Source organism: Brachyistius frenatus, unplaced genomic scaffold (assembly GCF_029030835.1).
Source record: "Brachyistius frenatus isolate BFR_SWC_R1_liver_20210118 unplaced genomic scaffold, ASM2903083v1 Contig_15, whole genome shotgun sequence".
In the NCBI taxonomy this organism is placed as follows: domain Eukaryota; kingdom Metazoa; phylum Chordata; class Actinopteri; family Embiotocidae; genus Brachyistius; species Brachyistius frenatus.
Window position 1 is genome coordinate 601,136 of NW_027210614.1, and position 20,642 is coordinate 621,777.

At 38.5% G+C, this 20,642-nt stretch overlaps 1 protein-coding gene across 5 annotated transcripts in view; it reads right to left on the bottom strand.

Annotated features, from left to right (window-relative positions):
* Window positions 1-584: 584 nt before the first annotated feature.
* tead1b (TEA domain family member 1b) overlaps window positions 585-20,642 on the bottom strand; it is a 47,784-nt gene continuing 27,726 nt past the window's right edge. For 2 of the 5 annotated variants that reach the window (XM_069693445.1, XM_069693446.1), the window contains exons 4-14: window positions 15,693-15,757; window positions 13,666-13,881; window positions 11,055-11,066; window positions 10,063-10,194; window positions 9,727-9,773; window positions 9,581-9,642; window positions 8,584-8,708; window positions 7,054-7,227; window positions 5,914-6,054; window positions 5,637-5,789; window positions 585-3,941 (exon numbers count right to left, since the gene is read on the bottom strand). In XM_069693445.1, the coding sequence (XP_069549546.1) occupies window positions 3,828-3,941; window positions 5,637-5,789; window positions 5,914-6,054; window positions 7,054-7,227; window positions 8,584-8,708; window positions 9,581-9,642; window positions 9,727-9,773; window positions 10,063-10,194; window positions 11,055-11,066; window positions 13,666-13,881; window positions 15,693-15,757 (1,241 nt within the window). In that variant the 3' untranslated portion in view covers window positions 585-3,827. The remainder of the gene's footprint in view (window positions 3,942-5,636; window positions 5,790-5,913; window positions 6,055-7,053; window positions 7,228-8,583; window positions 8,709-9,580; window positions 9,643-9,726; window positions 9,774-10,062; window positions 10,195-11,054; window positions 11,067-13,665; window positions 13,882-15,692; window positions 15,758-20,642) is intronic. The other 3 variants (XM_069693448.1, XM_069693449.1, XM_069693447.1) reach the window with 3 other exon arrangements.

Here is a 20,642-nt window from a genome sequence, read left to right on the forward strand (position 1 = left end):
CCTAAAAGTAATTGACAGTCATTTTAAAACGGGGGCTTTAATACATGTTCTGATATTTCTAACGTCGGTAGGAAAACGGGCTAATATTTAAAATATTAGTTAACAATATCCTGATAGCCTGCAGTTCAAATTAGTCAGTTGGAGCTTTTCTATTTGATCACATCAGTTTCTGCTTTAAGGAAAACACATTTTAATTGTAAGGGTTTGCTTTCAAATGTTAAATGATAGCACTTGAATTACATAACAGAATATTGTTTACTGTTGCTTTTAACTCATGGGTGAAACTGTTGAGGAAGGAAATGATAAAGCATTTAGCCATAATTTGAGGAATGCGTCCCTCTGGTGGAGGTTTGTGTTACTGCAGGAGTATACGTTAAGATATCTTCACTTGCCTGTGAAATGGGCGGTAAATAAAACGAGTGACCGGCTCCATCTACTGTTGATGTGAGGTTTCCACAGTTAAAGACTCAAACAGGTGGCGCCTCAGACCAGACTTCTCACTATCTTCTGCACTCTCTGAAAACACAGCAGCAGTTACTGATTCAGCATTTATGTTTTACTGAAGTCAAAACAAAAATAAGTCGTGATTTTTCCGATTTATTTAACTTCAATATTGCATACATACAAAGTATCTAGAAAGCTACAAAATATCTACTGTTGTCAAGAAGGCATCATAATGTTACGGAGCAAAGACGAGACCATATGGAGAACACAGAGACACAGCAGAGCTTCTTTTCTTTCTCTCCGTTGCTCCAACACTTTACCGTCATGGATATGAAAAGATATCGCACATCTGTACCAAGAAAAAGCTAAGATAGAATTTTATACAAAGCACCTTTGTACAAAAAACAACAACATCTGCACACAAAACCCATATGTGCGAATGACAGCTATATGTGAGCTATGTCAAGAATCACTTTAAAGCCACCATGCCAAATGGTCATAAAACAGAAAGGTACCAGTACCTACTCTTAGAAACAAAAATAAAAAAATACAATAACAAGAGCTAAACTGCTGATATGTTTGTAGCATGATCCCTCGACTTGGCTGTGTGTGTGTGTGTGTGTGTGTGTGTGTGTGTGTGTGTGTGTGTGTGTGTGTGTGTGTGTGTGTGTGTGTGTGTGTGTGTGTGTGTGTGTGTGTGTGTGTGTCCACCAGACATTCGTGCCATCACGGGCATCAGTCCTGCTGTTTTAGTGTTAAATTGTCAAAATGCACCAGCAGCAACATCATTATCATCATACTGGGCTTGAAATATACAGACAATGTCATCACAAACGTACAAGTACGACTGTATACAAGTACAATAAGAAAACAGGAACATCTCACTACGCAATCAATAAATGTGAACAGATACACAGGGTAAACATAAGAAAAGCCTATTAAATCTCCACAGTGTCCACAGGACTGTGGCAAAATACTGAATGATTGAACTTCCTCTGCAGCCACCAGAGACATTGTCTGCAGTTATTTAGAGCTTCTTTGATTAAAATACTTTCGATGAATATAATTTTTTTGTAAAAAGCCGTAAATGTTTGAGGAATTCTGATCCCGACAGTGGAAGTTTTAGCCTTGATGCCCTCGTCCACACAAGCAGTTGTAAAAAAAAAAAAAAAAACCAAAAGAAAAGAAAAAAGGAGTTTCTGCAACAGGTTTTGAAAAAAATTTCAGGTTTAACCACATTACAACAGTCATAAATTAGATTTTAGAGTTTGTACTGTAGAATTAACTGATTAAGTAACCGTTTTGTTCTGGATGTTGTTATAAATGGTAAAAAGCTTGCGTCGGCCACTGCCTCGTCAACCTCACAGCTGTGTCTGCACCTTCATTGTAAAAGTCTGATGTTTTCTGTGGTTTTCATCTTGTTTGTGGACATGCGGTCACTGGAAAGAGGAAGCTGTAATGTTCCCAAAATCCTTTTTAAAAACACTTGAACCTGCAAGTGTGCATGAAGCAGACAGCTTCAGTGTTTTTGAGTTGACATCCTGCATGCGGTCAGTGGCTGTATATCAGACAAACTAGTTGACCTGAAGCAAAGGAATAGTTTCTTCTTTAAATACACAATTTGTAAAATCAATTTACAATGTAATGAAAATGAATACATTATTTATTTGACCAGGATCTATCTTTCCCCTGCTGTCAATACAGTCCTTTAAAAGGCAATGTGGTGATGGGTTTCACTTGTGTCTCGTTTTTTGGTCTAGCAACATTTAATTGTTTTAATTTCTGTTTGATCTTTTTGACGCTGGAAATTTTAAACCAAAGGCACTTCCTTGCTACCATGCAGGACATGACAAAAGATTGACTGTATCTCTGTATTTTTTGGTCTTCTGCAACAGGAAAGGCAGTCAAGTCTATGTTTATAGGACACTCTTAGAAAAAGACTGATATTTCAGGAACATATTACAGAGAAAAATAAGCTCTTTTTGAGCTTAAATTTGCCAACTCAATTTAACATCAGTGTACTTGCCTGTTAAAAACAAAAACAAAACAAAAATCTAGGAGTGCACAATTTTAAAAAACTATTTCTCAGATGTGGAGATGTACCGAGTCTTACATTGGTAAGTTATTTTTGCCTGTCAGCCACCAAATGGATTTTGGACTAAAAACAAAGGGTAATGTTAGAGTGTATTCTAAGGCACTGTCCACTCACGCTTTGGCAGATTGTATTGTGAATTTTTTACACAACGCAAACACATTAAGAGTCTTCCCATGTAGAGATCACAGTTTTAGTGGCATCTTTTGGAGTTCATGTGTAGCTTTAAGGCTCGGGATCGGCGAGGCCACAGAAACATGTGAACAAAGTGTGACCGTGAAGGCAGCAACACCCTGGCTTGTCGTTATTACACCACGATCCCAAAGGGGAGAGATATTCAGGGGGCAAAGCCACAGCATACTGAAGAAGGCATGCTGTCTCCAAGTGACTTGTACTGTCACAATCATTTTAATCGTTCCAAAACCACAGATCTAACAGAACAGTATGCATCTCTAAGGCGAACAAAGTGCTTTTGGACCAGATGAGAGTCCGCTTTCAGTAATTTTAGCACTACTTTCACCTGTCTAAAACCTAAAAACTCTGTCATAGAGGAAAGACTTGTTTGCAGCACAGAAATGCTGAGCAGGCGGTACGACTTATGGAGCAGGTGTAGGCAAAACGCTCGTAGTATTTTCACAGTGCATTCATTCTGTTGGTGGTGTCTAACACTTGGAGTGCTTCAACTGGGATAGATATACAACTGAAAGCTGAGTTTCTTTTTTTTTCTAAAGAAATATAAATTTTGTAATATTCACAACCACTTGCTTTCAGCTACTGTATATATAGTGTTTTGTTTCTTTGGAAAATCTATTGGCTGTGGGTGCATTTCTGTATATCTACAGTATGTATGCTCACAAATTATGAAGTACAGACATAGAAAACACCCTCAAACATATTACACAGACCACATCAGGCTGCTGATAGAAAAGCCTGCATCCTTTTTTTTTTTGTTTACATAACAAAGCAGGAGAAGACAACACAAATATTTCCATCTACCAAATGAATCTAGTCAATTCTTTAAGAACAGACACATTTATACCCAACAGAGACCAACGCAAAGTATTCAAAATGAGAATTCCCATATTTAAACATAAAACTGTACCGCAATTCACAGCTGCAGTCAAAGAACAAACACTTATATTAAAACCCATTTATAACAACTGACTTCACCCGATACCTTGACCGAAGAGCATTGTAGGTATGACTTTCATTTAGAGGCACTGCCACTTGTTTTGAGGTTGGTAAGTCTATTATAAGGAGATTTGTTTTGGGTGGGAAGGATTGGAGCAGTTCATTCCTTTACCAGTCTGTAGATATGATGCTGGGCGCCGTGCTCACTGTTTGTAACTTCAAACACACACGCCATACATAGCAACGTCTCCTGGGTGGCTCTATTCGTCACCACCTGCAACGGAAAGAAAAAGTCACTTTCAGGTCGAGAGGCGTTTGGAGTTTGCTTTCAAACAGAGAAAAAAAGAGTTGCAATAACTGTCAAGGTAACACAGAAACTGCCAGAACTGCTTATATGTACAAAGACAGAAAAATACATTCACTATTATGAAACTGTGTATACGCATGGTTCCGTTTTGTAAAACTCAACCGGTGGACACGAGTCTGGTTTCACTACTGCTGTTTGCCATGAATGAATGTTGAATCACTCTAATCATCTGCTTACATATTAGAGCATCTGTATTAAAGTCACGTGCAAACTGTCGCTATCAAACGTTAGAAAAATAATTAATTATAGTTTTGATGCCACTTTTGGAATAAACTTGACAGCGTTTAACTATCGAAGATAAATGGTGAGATCATAAACGGGGACATCCAGAACAAATAAGAACGACGGAACTGATAAAAAAAAAATAGTCGTCAATTTAAATAACAAATAAATAAATAATCAATTTAAACATAAATTTGTACACTACAAAACCAGACAGTCTTTGGAAATTGGCTAATAAACAATGTTTTATCATTTAAGTTGTCATTTCCTCCTCCTATAGTAAACTGTGTAAGTGAACTGTTCAGTCTCAGCACCAGTGTTGGTTTTATAAATATCAGTTTATGAGAGGGAGAAAACCTACAACGCGTTCTGTGCATAAGGATAGTTCATACATTTCAATTTCAATTCCCCCCCAAAAATCGATTGATCTCCAAAGGTAAAAGTGTAACTTAAGAGTGAGCGACACAGCTGACAAGCTCTGAATCTGTTTGGTATGAAGACAGAGCATCATGTTCAGTCATCAAGCGTTTGCTTGCTGTCTTAATGATTTGTGTTCTTGAAATGAAGTTACATTTTTTGTATCTTGCACAAACAAAACAACAACAAATCCTTTGTTTTATGAAGCTCCGAATCATCAGTGTGAAAATCACCACCCCCGTATTACAATCTCGTGGCAACCATCGAGGCCACCATAAATAAATAGATAAATATGGAAACTGGAACTTCAGAAAGTGTTATTTCTATTCAGCGAGAAGTGACAGAGGTCAAAGTGTCATTTTTATCATTTTATTGTGACCACTGACATAAAAGAGTCTGTTCATCATGTTTCTGGTTCCTCCAGGAGGTTTCATGTTTCCTCCATGCTCTTAGCCTTCAACAGGTGGATGGGAGCGACTTCTTAATCTACGGCCATTTCTAAAAGTGTATTAGTTCATCCTTTTGGGAAACAAGCTTAAGAAGACTCATAAAATGGGTTTAAAGATCATCGGCCTTTAGATTCTTTCAGCCTGGTTACTATTTTGCGTGCACATCTCCACACATAGATCTATGTCTGTGTTTTTCTTTATTTTTTGTTTTCTCTGTAGTAGTGAATGACACTTTAAGACCCCATGTGATGGCTAATAACAGGGGTTCCTGCCCTCTCTTATCCTCCCTCTCCCCTGCAGATAATGAGGCTCCTCTCACTGAGTTTCATCCCCTGTGGAATGAGAGGAATGTAAGACTAGCCAGAGGAACTCATCTCAGGGTCCGGCCAAATCCCCCCGTTTTTTTTTTTTTTTTTAAAAGCCAGCTGGAGCCACCACCACATCTTGACAGCATAGAGAAGAAGAATGAGTCCTGGAGAGGGACGTCACCCACTCAGGTCAGTGAGGTTATTACCAATAAGATAGTGAAGTTCTCCAGCACACTGTTCATCATATATTTCTCCGGCAGATGTTTTAGTTTATGGATGAAGTTGATCATGTATTCACACATGGGAGATCGACTTATCCGGTAGACAAAGCGTCCATTCTCAAACCGTGCATATTCAGTCTGAGGAAAAAGAGAGAAAAAGAGGTTTTAAAGTGACACATAACAGATTTCTAAAATAAGATGTTTAATGTACGTCACAATTTTAGTACATTTTCAGATTCCCAGGATAAAAATTAGTCCATACCTCGACTTTCTCGACCACCTGCTTGCCAAAGGAGCAAACCTTTGTTGAACATGTAATGGTCATATTCTCTGAACTCTCATACTGACTCGTGACTCCATAGAAAGATCCTGTATCATCTTGAATGTTGCAGTTCAAGTCGGCCTGAGGTCGAGGAAAAAACATAATCACTTGAAAATAACCGATTAATTTTTTTATTCAGGTCCTTTTTAAAATCATATTTCTCTTAAAAAAAAAAAGACCAATACAGGGTATTGAAAATTGGCCCTTTTGTCAAATTGTTTGTAGGCCGATCACCACAAGCCCCTTTCATGCTATCATTGTTATATCGTATAGAATCGAAACATGTTACATGTCCGTCTGACCACAGAGCCGAGAAGATTATTTTGTACATCGTATATCGAATTAGAAGATCACAGCCACATGTGAATAAGAATCTTAATGTGCCCGTACTGGAAACAAGACTGTAAAAAGGATTAAATGAAGTTATGTTAAAAGACTGATTTACAAGGTTGAACGGGTCTGGTCCTGGAGGGCAACCTCTCTATGCCCTGAACATCCTGTTCATTATGGACACAAAAAGAGACGACATCCTCCTACAACATTCTCCTCCTTCATTAAGCAAAGCAGTTATACGTTCATTATTGTGCAGATTCTGTCTTTCATTTGAAATTTAAATTTGTCGGTCACTTCAAAAGGAATCTGAGGGGACTTGGTCCAAGTGCATACGGTCCTACTTTGTTGGCTGCCGCTAGTTAGCATTTTGCATAACGGAGGAAATACATGCAATGTTTAAACAGCCATTAGGAGTGCAACCAGGTCACTCCATTGTTTGGAGATATTACACTGAATTAGTGAGTGCTTTGATCAAAAGCTCTCCTGCTATGCAAGTCCAAATATAGCAGAGTGCATTCTGCAAACATTAAGAGAGCAATCTTCTCTGTGTGGACTGATTACACCCAATCACTAAACACCAACCTGAACACGCCGTTACTGAACAGGATTCTGCCGTCACGTTTACATAGTTCACTTTGTCCCAAAGGTTACGATGATACGAAGATTGATGTAAGTAAAACATGGTCAAACTGCAATTTCATATGGTACTTATCAAACTCATCGATGTGGCTGATAATTCACACTCACCCAAAACTTTATGAGGAAGAAGGAATTCTGAGGTCCTTGTCCGTACAGCTCCTTCAGTCCTCCTTTCTTTTCTGGAAATTTATCATAAATCTGACGAATGTCCACCGACTCCAGCAGGGCGTCACTGTAGGAATGATTCGTCTGCCCGATATGTACAAATAGATGCTTGTTGTACTGAAAGAGTAAATACATTATTTTAGAAACATATTCTAAAATATGGTGTATAAAAATGATGAAACTCTGTTTCAGGTTGTATCATTTTGTTTCAGAAACGTAAAGTACGAGTCTATCCAGTCTGAATTTAGAAGAGCACAAGACACATAATAACATAAAAATGATCTGTGACAGAATTACATGTCAATATCCACAAAGTCTTCAGTACAGAAAGATTTAGTGAAGCAAAATAAGCCGGTTCTGACAAATAACCACGATAATAAGCACTTGGTAGTCAGGATTAGATTGACGACAATACACTCTGCTGATGAGAAATAACCCTCTGCAACATTGCTTTTTATTTGTCTGTCTGAATGGTTTAAAGCAATTGTTCTATTTTATGACGCACAAATTAGGTAAAAACATTCTGCTCCACTAAAGCCAAAAACAAACTGATTCCTCATTTGTATTAAACAATGCCAGACTGACTTCTGACAAATTCCATGAACTTAAATTGTGATGCCACAAATTCTGACCATGATGGATTTATCACAAACCTTAAATTAGGCAAAACCATACAGTGAAATAATACATTTTCTTACAGGTTGATAGTAGATTAGCTTAATTCAGTCTTCAATATTTCCGCATCAAAGACAACTAGAATCAAACTAAATCGAAAATAGCATTAAGGTTGGTTCTATTTCTTAAACTTTCAAATAAGAATATTTGTTTGGTTTTGCAAAGTGGGTATAAATTGTGGTCTGTTGAAGATCACACACATGACGAATAGCCAAAAGCAAATAGAAAGAGGCAGCAAATTAGAGAATATCATTGTATTTTCAGAGGATCTTTGCCCTTGTTGTGACTGTATGAAATCTTGTCATGTGGTGCTGCACTTCACTTTAAGAGCTCACAGAGCAGCCTCTTCAGCATGCAGCCTTTAGGGCAAATACAACAATTTCAAGCATTAAGATGCATGTAAGATTAATAGCTATTGTCATTCAATATCAATCCCAAAAGTAGACAGGAAAATGCAGATCATCATATCGTTACTAATACAAAAAAGAAATGAGTCAGCTCACACTTAGTGAGTCAGTGTATTGTCCTGCTGAACTTTACAGGATAAATATAGATTTAGAGTGCCTTTTAAGGAACTGATTAATATACAGTCGTTCATTATTTTTGCAGGTTTTCGTGCCATGTGTCGCTACAGGCCAGGCTTCGCCCCTCTCGGCTCCTTTTGGCCGCCGTTCAGCTGACACTCTGCCTGGGAAAATGTCCCAGTGTATTCATACAGGAAAGGACTGGATGATAAGAAGCAGGAACGAACACCATGAGATAGTGAAATTTCATGCTTTGGTAAAATGCTCTGCTCACCGAGTCCGGGTCTCTCTGTTGCTCGAGGAAGGCGGAGAACTCCACCAGCCGGAGTTTAGATGTACCGATGGAGCGGCCCTGCCAGGCTGGTGCTGTGGGTGCTGGAGCTGCTGTGGGCTCATAACCTGCAGTAGCAATCAAAGATTCATTCTCTCAGCATAAACATGTTCACTTCAAAACACTTTACTAAATGAAGCCCATGTTATTAGATATATCGTTTGACAATTTGGGGGACATCCGTTAGTACTCAGGTTTGTTTATTTTGACCTGAATGGAGTTCCTGGCTACACTACTCTTTACATGACATAAAAATGCAAAGCAAATCATTAATTCATAAAACATTTTGAGCAAATTCACAAAAAACTACACATGGGTAAGAAAAATATCAATGGTCAGTGCATCAATTAAATGGTTGGTTTTCTAAGCTACGACAGAAAATAAATTCTGAATGCAGCCAAACATGCTGCACAACAGGGCTGTCTGCAGCTGTATTGATTTTTCATTCTGACTGATAATATTTGAGCAACATTATATGTGCTTGACAAGTTATAAATAAAAAAAACTGCAGTTGTTGACTGTAGTTTTAGTCTCAGACCAGATGCTCTGCTCGACCCCCCACCCCACACCCACACCCACACCCACACACACCTCCCTCCCTCCCTCCCACAGGAGCAACACTGTAGATAATGTGCTTGACCTGCGGGGAAATGTATTGTCACTGCTATCTCCAAACAGACCTCTTTCTATCAACATGTTTGTTTTACAGCAATCTGCTACATCTTTCAGTAAGTTTAAAGGAACAGAAGCAACAACGAAGGCGGCAGTTCTGAAATGTTTCAAGTGAATCAGCAAAAAAGAGTAGAGGGACTGAGTGCACTACAGTTAGTTATTAAATTATTATATAGATGTGAAAAACAAGTTTCAGAGTTGTTTCAAGGGTACAAGTATGATGTGCATTTTAGAGCTTTACACTATTTTTCAGTTGGTAAATTCTCACTTGAAATGGCTGTTGTGACGGCTGGCTGGATGGGATAGGGTTGCTGGGTGAAAGGCTTAATACTGCAACAGAAAAAGACAGGAAAAATAAGAGATTGACATTTTCATGTCTAATTTTCTTTTCTGACATTAAAGTATGATACTTACTCTTGTGAGGATCCTGGCTGACCAGTCGATATCATACCCTGCCATAACTACAGAATTAGATATATAAATAGACAACAAAGAACAAACAACAAAGAACATCCAATTGTGAGCAGCTGTTAGCGACAAGATCAAAATGGCTCTTAGCTCTGTGTTCAGTGGATGTAGTTATCTTGACTACCACTCCTTTTGATCATGTGCTTATCTGATAGGGGCAGTTGTGCAAAGCTGTGGTGTGTAATGTGATTTGGCCCGGGTGTTGGTGTGGTTGGCCCCATTGCTGCCCTGGGTGAAGCTGGACAGGATGGATCAATAGTAGGGTGCCGGGGAGGCTCTTACCCCTGCTCCAGGGAAGGCTGGGCGAGGGATGCCTGGCAGACCGAGCTTGTTGTGAATAGCCGTGGCAGAGACGATCTGAGCCGAGGACATGGAGGCCATGCTCTGGAGGGCTTTGTCCTTCACGGCTTGGTCCTTTAACAGCAGTCACAAAAGGCTTAGCACTCAGACAGAAGGGAGAGGAGGGGCATGTTGCAGAGGTACCAACAAACAGGCTCTAAACAACACACTGAAAGCACCACTTACCTCTCTCACAACAGTAAACAGAAAGCAGGTTAAAAGAAGCAGCATTTGCATTGCTATGCTAAGTGTAGGCCTTTCTTTTTAAAGGTATGTGCTAAACAATGACAATGGAATTCCAATATACTGTGGCTACCAGTGGTATGCACTTAAATGAAAGTCTGCTTGTTGACTAATCTACCACTAAAATACTTTTTTTTACAAACTTATATTCAGAAGCACTTCCATCAAGGCTGCATTTGGCTACATGTCAAAACACATCCCAGAGAATGTCCCAGGTAAAAGTGAAGGACACCAATCCCACATGGCTAAGCGTCTTTCACAACTCCAGTTCATTCCCTTGTATAATCTTTGGGAAAAAAGGTTGTAAAATTATCAATAATTTACATTTACATTTATAGTAAATAGCCTAACTTAATTCGTTTAACATGAATTTACAGAGTGTCCGAAGAAGTGCGCTAATTTGGACAAAATGACTTACTACACACACGGACAGCCCATACACAGTAGAAAACCCATGCAGACTCACTGGTGGCAGAAGCTACAGGTAAGCATGCTGGCAGAAAGATGATGGTGGAGCAGAGTCAAGCTACAGGATGTTCATAGTATGATGACACACAGACACCAATAAATGGAGGAAACACAGGGCAGCAGTTATTGTGTCCCTATGGTAGGAGCAAATGCAAAACTAGCAAAGATGAGGCAGGCCCTAATTAAAGCACAAACAGCATCACAAACAGAAGATAAATACTTACCATACTTGTAACCTAAATGCAAACAAACAGGATTTTATTGTAAATGTGCAATTCAGCTGCTGCAATTCAAGTCTGAGCAACACAAAGAAATCTGAGCGTTACAGCTCCAAACATCAGTTGAAAATCATTCTACTATGATTTGGGAATGTTTTATCTTCTTCAGACAGTTCAACATGCACACATGTGTAATGAACACTTAATAACAATGGATTATGAAATTAGTGTTTACAAATTATCTTAAGACCATCCCCAATTGGTCTCTGTGGTGAAAGTGTTAGTCTCTGTAATTTCCACAATCTGATCAGTAGTCATCATTTGAGACAAAACAACAGAAGAGTAACATAATGACTGTAATTCTACTAAAATGCCATAGACAAGACCAGAAACAGCAGGTTTTGATGCCCCCCAAAATGAAGGGCACACTTGTATTTTGCCACTGAACTCTAATTTGCTTTAAATGAGAAAAGACAGGGATTCATACAAAAGCTGTCTGTTTTTCTTCAGACAGCCGCCTGTGCCCCTGAAAGACCAGGCATTCATGTGGCTAAGCTGCCTGTCTGACTGTGTCTGAGCACGCACACACACACACACACACACACACACACACACACACACACACACACACACACACACACACACACACACACACACACACACACACACACACACACACACACACACATTAATGAGGGGTCATTAATTCGCGTTGAACACTGGGAGTGGAGCAAAGTGTGAAAGTCAAAACGTATCGTCGGCTCCCCAAGAAAAGAAGAAAATGGCACATGGGAGGAGTGTCCTTTGATATACAAGCATTACTTCATAAAATACCTTAAATTACAGGTCAGTATTATTCATGATTACTTCTTTCACAAAGCTCATCTGCCATTTTGAAAAGCTTTCTTCAGTGATTTGAACAGAGTTCACTATTTCTGAAATAAGTGACAAGAACGTTGTCAAATGACGACATCTGAACTGGGAGGAAGGAAAGCGACTGACAGCCACGGCATTGTGAGAGCCTGAAGTTATCAACAGATTGAAGGGAGAACAAGAAAGCAGAGAGGGTATTTCACAAACAGCCAGCTTCACGGCCATTCACCGCTCTGAATGTGGACCACAGAGGCTTTGACAGCGGGGAAAAGTTGGGTTACATTGTCAAAGGAGGTAGAGGTGTAATCTCCTCTTCAATTGTTAAACACAGACCCCCCCCTTGCCATGACCCCGTTTTTTATGAAGTCTACTTAGTAAAGATGTAAGCAGACGATTTGCTCTGACCTACAGCTCTCAGCCACTCACCAACAGCCAATGGCAGCATGCTTCCTGACACATTGATTCTAGTTTTAATAAATCATTACTAATAGCATAAAAATTAGAGCCTGACCAGTAAGTGATCCGGACCAATACACTGACCAGTGTTATGACCTGTACTGGAGTATACGGCAGCCAATATAAATTCTCAGTACAGAAATGCTAAATGTATTTTGGACATTATTAGGAAACTCGTCATTATACATAGTGTTTTTCAACAGTAAAGCTTTGACACGTTTTTACTTTCAGCCATGCTAAAGGTCTGGCTCTAGAAACTGCAACATAAAAACATCCCCCACTTTGATCCAGATGGAAATATCTGAACCACATTTTGTACAGACATTAATGGCCTCCAAAATATTGATCTATTATGAATATTTTTTTAATAATGATAGAATATGAATAATTATACTGACTTAAGTGATCTCCTGACTTTGCATTTAGTGCCCAAATCCGGTTCACAATTCCTCTAGCGCCACCACCAGGTTTGACTTCCAGTTTGCCCTATTCTTAGTTTTTTTTTATGACATTCCTGCAAAACTGATGAGAACCCCATCAGCTTCTGCTGTACTGTGCTTTACTGCTGATTAGCAAATGTTAGCATGCTAACAAGCTTAACTGAGATGGTGGACATTATACTTGGTAAACATCAGCATGTTACAATTGTCATTGTGTGCAAGACAGCATGCTAATGGCTGCATTTAGGTAAAGTAGAGCAACAGAGTTATTAGCAGGGCAGTAGCACTTTGTCTGGTTTAACTGTAAAATGTCTTGCATAATGTATCTTGGTCACAATTCTTTAGAAAAACAAATTTAAGGGATGCTTAACAACTGTTTTTTGTGTTGTGCATTTTGTGCGTATCTGCCAATATATTGTTATTATATTTTGACATTTTCAATACAAGTATCGAACTTAAATATTGGTCAGGCTCTTGTATAATATATCTTTTTTTTTTAAAATATTAATCTATTTGATCCTTTTTTATTAATGGAAATAAAAACATTTTGGTTACTACTTTCACATAAAGTCATGATGTGATATGATGCGCAGCTGCTCTCCAAGCAAAGGCCCATAATGAGAGGAGAGTAGATGTAGATGAAATCAAGTAGACAGAACAGTGACAGCATGTCTGAGTTAGAGATGACTGAGAAGGTGAAGGGAGGTTAGAAAACCTGAACAGACTACAGTCAGCAGAGTATTTGGGTTAGAGGGACTCAGAGCACCCAGCATTCACTCTGTCACCACAGGAAACAGGAAGTTAAGACGCACAGCAACCAACAAGCCCAGAAGCAGAAAAGCGCATACCTTTAGCTTGGAATGAAACTCACGAGATTTCCTTCTGGCAAGAACCTGAATGTGACTAGACACCTGCGGGGTAGGGGAGGGGAGGAAAACAAAGGAAGAGCCTGTAACCATGGCAATGAAAAGCCCCCTGCAACTGGGCAAAGCCAGACGTACCTTAATGGCAGCTTGGATTTCTCGAACTTTCTTTCTTGCTAAGACCTGTATGTGACTAGACACCTCCATTCAAAAAGAGAAAAGGGAAAATAAAAAACCAGGAAAAAAATCACACAAAAAAAAGCACAAAGTGGATTACACATTTCTTTGTTTAAAAACACTTCAGGAATATATGGTGCATAACAGAAGTGTCTCCCAACCACACACCGAGCTAACAGCCAATAAAGCGTTATGCTGTGTGTTGTCGTCACTTAAGTGAACTGATTAAGGGGGATGCAGGCCCCTTTAGCACACATTAAGAGCACACAGATGTGATCTGCTGTGTGCTGCATGAAAATCGGCTCGTCTAGTGTCCTTACGGGAGCTGGGCTTGGCATTTCACCGGCCAACTTTACCTCCGACGTGCATACCACTTAAATTATATTATGTTATATTCTGAGATGAAACATTGAGCAGTGAAAGTAGCAGTTTGAAAGGTAAGTAATGTGTGTTGATGACATCTTCGAGAAGTAGATTTACATTCTGCTCTGACGCTATTCATTCAAATCACACCCAAGGTGAGTACTCAAACAGATTCTTCATACAAAATCTTGCTATTTAGGTTGGTACTTAAACGAGCAAAAGCAAAACAGCAAAAATGCCAAACACTTAAACTAGAGCAGAAACAATCAGTCAATGAATTGATCACCAGAAAATGAATGAGCCAAAATGCCAAACATTCTCTGGTCTTAGCCTCTTCAATGTGGAAGGATTTAATTTAAATTAAATTATTTTTTTCATGAATCAATTAATTTAATAATTGTTGCAGTTCTAACTCAGGTTGATTTAATACTCAGCATGCTATAATAGAAGAATAATAAGAAGCTGGAACCAGTAAACTAAAGATCAAAATTGCTGCTGATTTGATCTCATCTGGCTTGTCAAATTAATGACATACTGTACATGACATATATTTAAACTAACAGAGGAACAGACGTGTTTCTTGGTGTAGCTGTAAGTAGATAACAGTCTCAGTCTGATTCTGTGTTGAGGAGAAGAAACCACACGGCTTTTCTGGTCCAGACTGATCAATTCACACCGTGATCGAACGTCACTGCAGACCCCGGCTTGTTTATCTCTGCCATTCAAGTCAGTTGTCAAACAGGGAGTTTCCTGTTTGGAGGGAAGACCGTTGGACTTCATGGTGACACTGGAGTACCGTCAGAGCAATTCAATATCAGTGAACTTGAACACAAGAATCAACCGTATCCTTTGATTTATTTCACTATTACAATTTCTAGAAGACAGACCTTGAATTCTACATTACTTAGATTAGTCCGTGTTACTCTTTGATCAGAGATGGTATCAATGTATTAAGGCTTCCACCTTCCTATCAGGCTTCTACTCACTCCAACTGCACACCCTTCATGATTTAGTCATGAGGAGGAATGATTCTCTTTTAAGCTCCAGTGGAAACTCTGTTTTTAAATGACAGTAATGCTCTGATGTTTATTGTACATAACCTCTTTATTGCAGAAAATGAAAGGTTGCATTTAAAATAAAAGGCTGACATATTGTACGTAAAAACTTTTAAAATTAAAGAATTGTTTTTATTTTCTTGAACAAACCTATAATAACTACAGTTCTATTTATATTTATAAGTGCAAGGAAGAGTGACAATTTTGGGAATCTCCCAAAGGAGGGACGTGTTCATGAAACACTGCAGTGACAGGTCATTTGTTAGCCTCAAAAGTCCCCTTGACAGCATAACCTGCTCTCATTCTCTGTACTGCTTTATTTCTCTCCTGCAGGTATAAAGGAAACAGTCTAAACACATTTAGATGTGACAGCCCTCTGACCCTAATGCAACAGACACGTCTTTTCTCTTTCCTTACCTGCTTCCGAGTCCTCGTCTTCCCGGTGCGAAGCTTGATGTATCGGGCTATCAGCTCATTTCGACCTGCGGAAACAGTAAAACACACAGAGATGAGTTTTGAATTAAAAATCCAAAATATCTACAGCAAAAAAACAAGAGCAGAAATTGTTGAGAAAACCTACAGAAGACACATCCTGGTATGAGGTCTGCAGCTCTATGTGCATCAGTTACCGAGTGTGTAAAAATGCTCTCTGTGTTCTATAGATTTGCTTCTGGTCTTCTGTCAGTGTGGTGGATTAAATAGTTGTTCAAATCTGTCTCATGTCAAATCTGATAGGAAGCATATTACAGGTAATTAATGCTGTTCAGTTTGAGAAAAAGTAACATTTTTATTTTGTGCAACAGTTAAAAACAAAAAGTTAAAAACTGTGTTTTGTTTAGTATTTTTGAAAATGTCTAGCTTTATTCAGATGATAATCTTTTTACAGACATAATCCTGGAATCATACTTCAAACTATAAAGTAAATAAGAGATATAACCGTATTTCGAGCGCTTGCAAATTAGGAGGCACAATATGTACAGCTCCAAAACAAACCAGATCCAGTTTCCCAGTGACAACACCGTGTGACATTAGCATGAAAAAAACTCACAGCAGCAGCACAGCCTTTAAAATTAATCTAATTCAGTCTCATTCTCTTCAAAGCCCAATGCTTTGAAAGGAAGCAGACCTAGCTGTTCATACTATTACAGAAAATAATGGCAACTGAATATACTGGGCTTAAAACAGTGCAGCTCTGACTAAATTATAATTAAAGCATAGCTTTGTAGAGATTTCCAATTAACAACAGCCCCAAACATTCTTCTGCCCTCAGCTCTGCACTAATTGCTGTAGCAATGCACATGACCCCTGCTTAGCCCTTTCATATGGTAATAACATGCTGCCAACCAAAACTATTACACAAATTATAGGTAAGGAGGCACTCTAATTATGTGTCCAGCTGTAGCCAACCAATGCCATGGATCTGCTCTACTCCTTGATGAAATTTACCAAACCCTCAATATAATGGAACATTTTTCTACCTTTACTTTATTATCAATTAAAGGCCTTACTTTTGTTACAACACAATGGGCCCACAATGTACCGCACATGTGCTAATAAGCTGTATCTTAGGGAATCGGAGGGAAAGGCATTTTCCATCAATGGCAACACAACAGGGATCACAGAATGTGACAGAGCGCAAGAGTGAATCTCAGAGGCATTAATGTGGATAACACAGTAGGTAACACGTTGGATAGATCCAGAGTATGAAGAACAGTGAAAAACCTTTCTCTATCTGCCTGTTGTTTGTATAATGAAAAAATAAAGTTGTCAGGTTGAAGCTTCATCTTGTGAGGCACAGATACTTAAGTACGTTATCATCCAATGAGACAACCAATGATTAATCTATAAATTATTGTTGCATTTAATTGTTTGGTCCATAAGATGCTATAATGATTGAACTAACCCATCTGAAGCTAAAGAAATTCAGTTTTCAATAACAGATGAAACCCCTAAAAATATATTTACAATCTTAATCAAGTGAATTTTAGCCATTTTTGCTAAAAAATATAACATCAATGATGTTATTCTTTTTTGCCTAATGAATTACTTGACTAATTGTTTTAGCTTTAGCCTACAGATGTGCTTCATAATATCTTTTTTCAGAAGATTAAGGCCAAATAATGTAAAAAAGATTACAAATGAATTACTTAAATTTTTTTTTTTTAAAACTGCTGATTTTAATCATGGAACAATTATTAAAATGTTGAGGCAGAAGCAGCATTTTATAGCCTTTTGACCATTACAATAAAAGGCTAAGTCTTAGCTGTCATCATAACTCTGAACTTAAAATACTAAATATTTTAAACACTTTTCCTTTACATGACATCTTTGATACTTGCAACACCTGACTGTGTGCCACTCCTACACATTTTGTTATGGAGCAAAATGGGGCGGGTTACCGTTGAGCTGTAGTTTGTTGGTTGACCCTGAAGCTCTTTTCACACTAAACACTTTGGCAGGGCCATGAGTGAACCGGTCATGTGATCTCCCACAACAAATAAACAACATCTGGAGATTTACAATTCCAGCATGCCTGTCCAGTGGGCCTGCAGTGTAAACTTTACCAGATGAACGGGGACCTGCACTATTTTCAATAATTCACACACTGTGGAAACACAACATGACAATACAGGCATTCATGCAAACTGCTGATTCCTAGATCAAAGCACACAAATGGCCAGCTGAAAGCTTGCTTGCTTACTGTTGAATAATTCATTCTTTTCAACAGGCTGGAAAAAAGCTCACCGAGTCCTGGCTACCTTGCTTTTTTTGTTTTTGCCTGTGTTTGTGCTGCAAAACAACAGTTGTTGAAAAAATGTGACATGTGAAGGACTAAAAATGTTTTAGACATGGCTCTGCCTTTCCTGGCTGACAATCATGAGGTGCAAAATTTTCCACTAAGACACAAAGGATTACAAATTACCATCACAGATATTTTTTTTTTTTTGTGCCAAATAAAAAGTTGGCCATGTTGAGGCTGTGGATATGAGTTTATCATTTGCAATATTGTCTTGATTCTGCATCACTAATAGCATCCCTATGCAAAGACTGAAAAATATATTTAAGTTTTAACATAATTTATAATGCAACACATTAAATGCATTTAATGCGAGATTAGAAGATTAATTTATATTATTTGTGTTATGAACAGTGGGTGAATGAAATGTCAGTCATCTAAAACTATCAATTAATAATTAAAAAAATGACTGTAATTATAAAAAAATAAAATTAAAAAAAACCTGCAATTAGACAAATTCAAATGAGCATTGAAATGACAATTTTGAAGATTTCCATTTTATTCTATTTGGTGCCACTGATGGCAACAAGATATAACTGCAGCTGTGTTTTTGGACTTTACTCCAGTGATCCAAACAGTGTTGCCTCTGTGACATCAGTCACTTGAAGAAGGAGCCTGATGCGTTAGCTCCACCTACAACACTGCTGGGTGACTGAAAAGTTGTCATTAACTGCAGTTGTGTTGATGTGTATTAAAACATGTAGGTACCATAACGGGCAAATAAAATCTTCCTAACCAAGTAAAATGTTTTACATTTTGTCACCTTAAAGATTATACTTGTCTAATCAATGTGTCTATGCATGAATACATTTAAACTGCTAAAATGCAGTATATCACTGATATGACTTTAGTAGCTTACTGGAAAATATCGGGGCAGAGCTCAAGATCTACTTTTTGCTTTAATGACTTTTTCAAAAAGCCCTTTCTCTGCTTAAAATGTTTTCTGATTATTAGTTTTGAAAGTCTGTGCCTGAGGGTTGAGTAAAGTTCTTGTAGCAAAGCCTGGAGAGAGCTAACAAATTAACTCTTTATGGGTTGTTCCTGTCACTCAAAGCAGCAGGAAAAGGATTAAATATTTATAATGTTACCCTGAGCAGATTTGTTCTGTTCAGCAGCTGGAGGAGCCCTCCACCTGGCCAGAGTGAACTCGCTCTCTGAATCTCAATGACTCTGGAGGTTCTCCAACATATGAATGGCACTCCAGCAGCAGCCCCACAAAGAGATGGTGGCTCAACGTTCTTAAGACCATCCCCAAGTATCTGATTCTTCATTCAGTCAGAAATCCAATTTGGGCCTCAGCATCCTTTCTCAGAGAAACCTGGGACAGATGGCCTCTATTTTGAATAACAATGGAGTGTATTGTCACAGTCCACTATGGACCAACCTCAAAGATACCACACCCAGAAATAACTTATAGTGAAACCACTATTTTCTAAATCCAAATTCCATTTATGGTTGTAGAATTGAGCTCTACAACCATAACGACACACTGTGAAGACTTCAGTAAAAATGTATCTGCTGATATACGTTTTGCATAAATTTGCAGTTTTGATTTTTGCCTCATCCTCTCAAACTTGGAAAAGAAAGATCCATTTCAAAATATTGAAAACATGTACTGTGTGGCATAGAAATGACAAAACATTGGTATGACAAGGAATAATCTTCCCATCCTTCCCTAGTCAGTTTGTGTCCAGCATCCAGCTGGAAGGACAGGGACGGTTCCCCTGAACTTGGGAGGAAGCTAGATATGGGAATGTGGCTTGGATCTTGAGGAAATGGGGCATTTAGTGTAACATTTTAGTCAAATACTAACCTCACACTCTGCTGCAGTCTCTGGTCACGATCCTCAGACATACACATGCACTCTCTCGCAGTCTGCATTAGTTGTTTTTGTGTCCATGTGGCTTGGGTGTTGTGGAAAAGCACTTGAGCGCTATACCGAAGTGTTGTAACGGGAGGGAAAACCCCAAATTGCTCGTTTTGTCTGAGCAACACTCCAAATCCCAGAAATACTGAATTGTCAAAGAAAATGACTTGTTGCAGCTTACTTTTCTATCAATTATAAATTGACTGACTAATTGTTCAAACAATTCTCAGATTGTCAATTCTGAGATTCATCACATGAAGATCTTCAGTGAAAGAAATTGTCGTCAGAAGTTGATCATATTTCAAGAAGCTGTGTGATGTAGAAACAGTGGGCTGTGCCATTAGCCAGTAAACAAAGTACCGAGGAAAAGACTATTTCTAACTGAATTCACTTTTGCAATGATAATCTCAGTCAGACGGTCTTTTTTTTTTTTTTTACCAAAATCCAAGGTTGATATCTGTGGCGGTAATGATACCAAGTTCTGGACATTTATGGAATTGGTCCACAATGAACACAGTCATCCAAACACGACAAAATGAGGTTCTTGTCATTGACTTCTTTTCTGCTGCACTACCAACTTAACACAAAACCACATGGAAAAAGGTTGCAATTATCTTCTCTACTGATAAAGGGGTGTTTTAGTGTAGTTATGTGTAGAATACCTTTATACGCTCGACTGCTGGAACAATTGTGGTCCAGCATT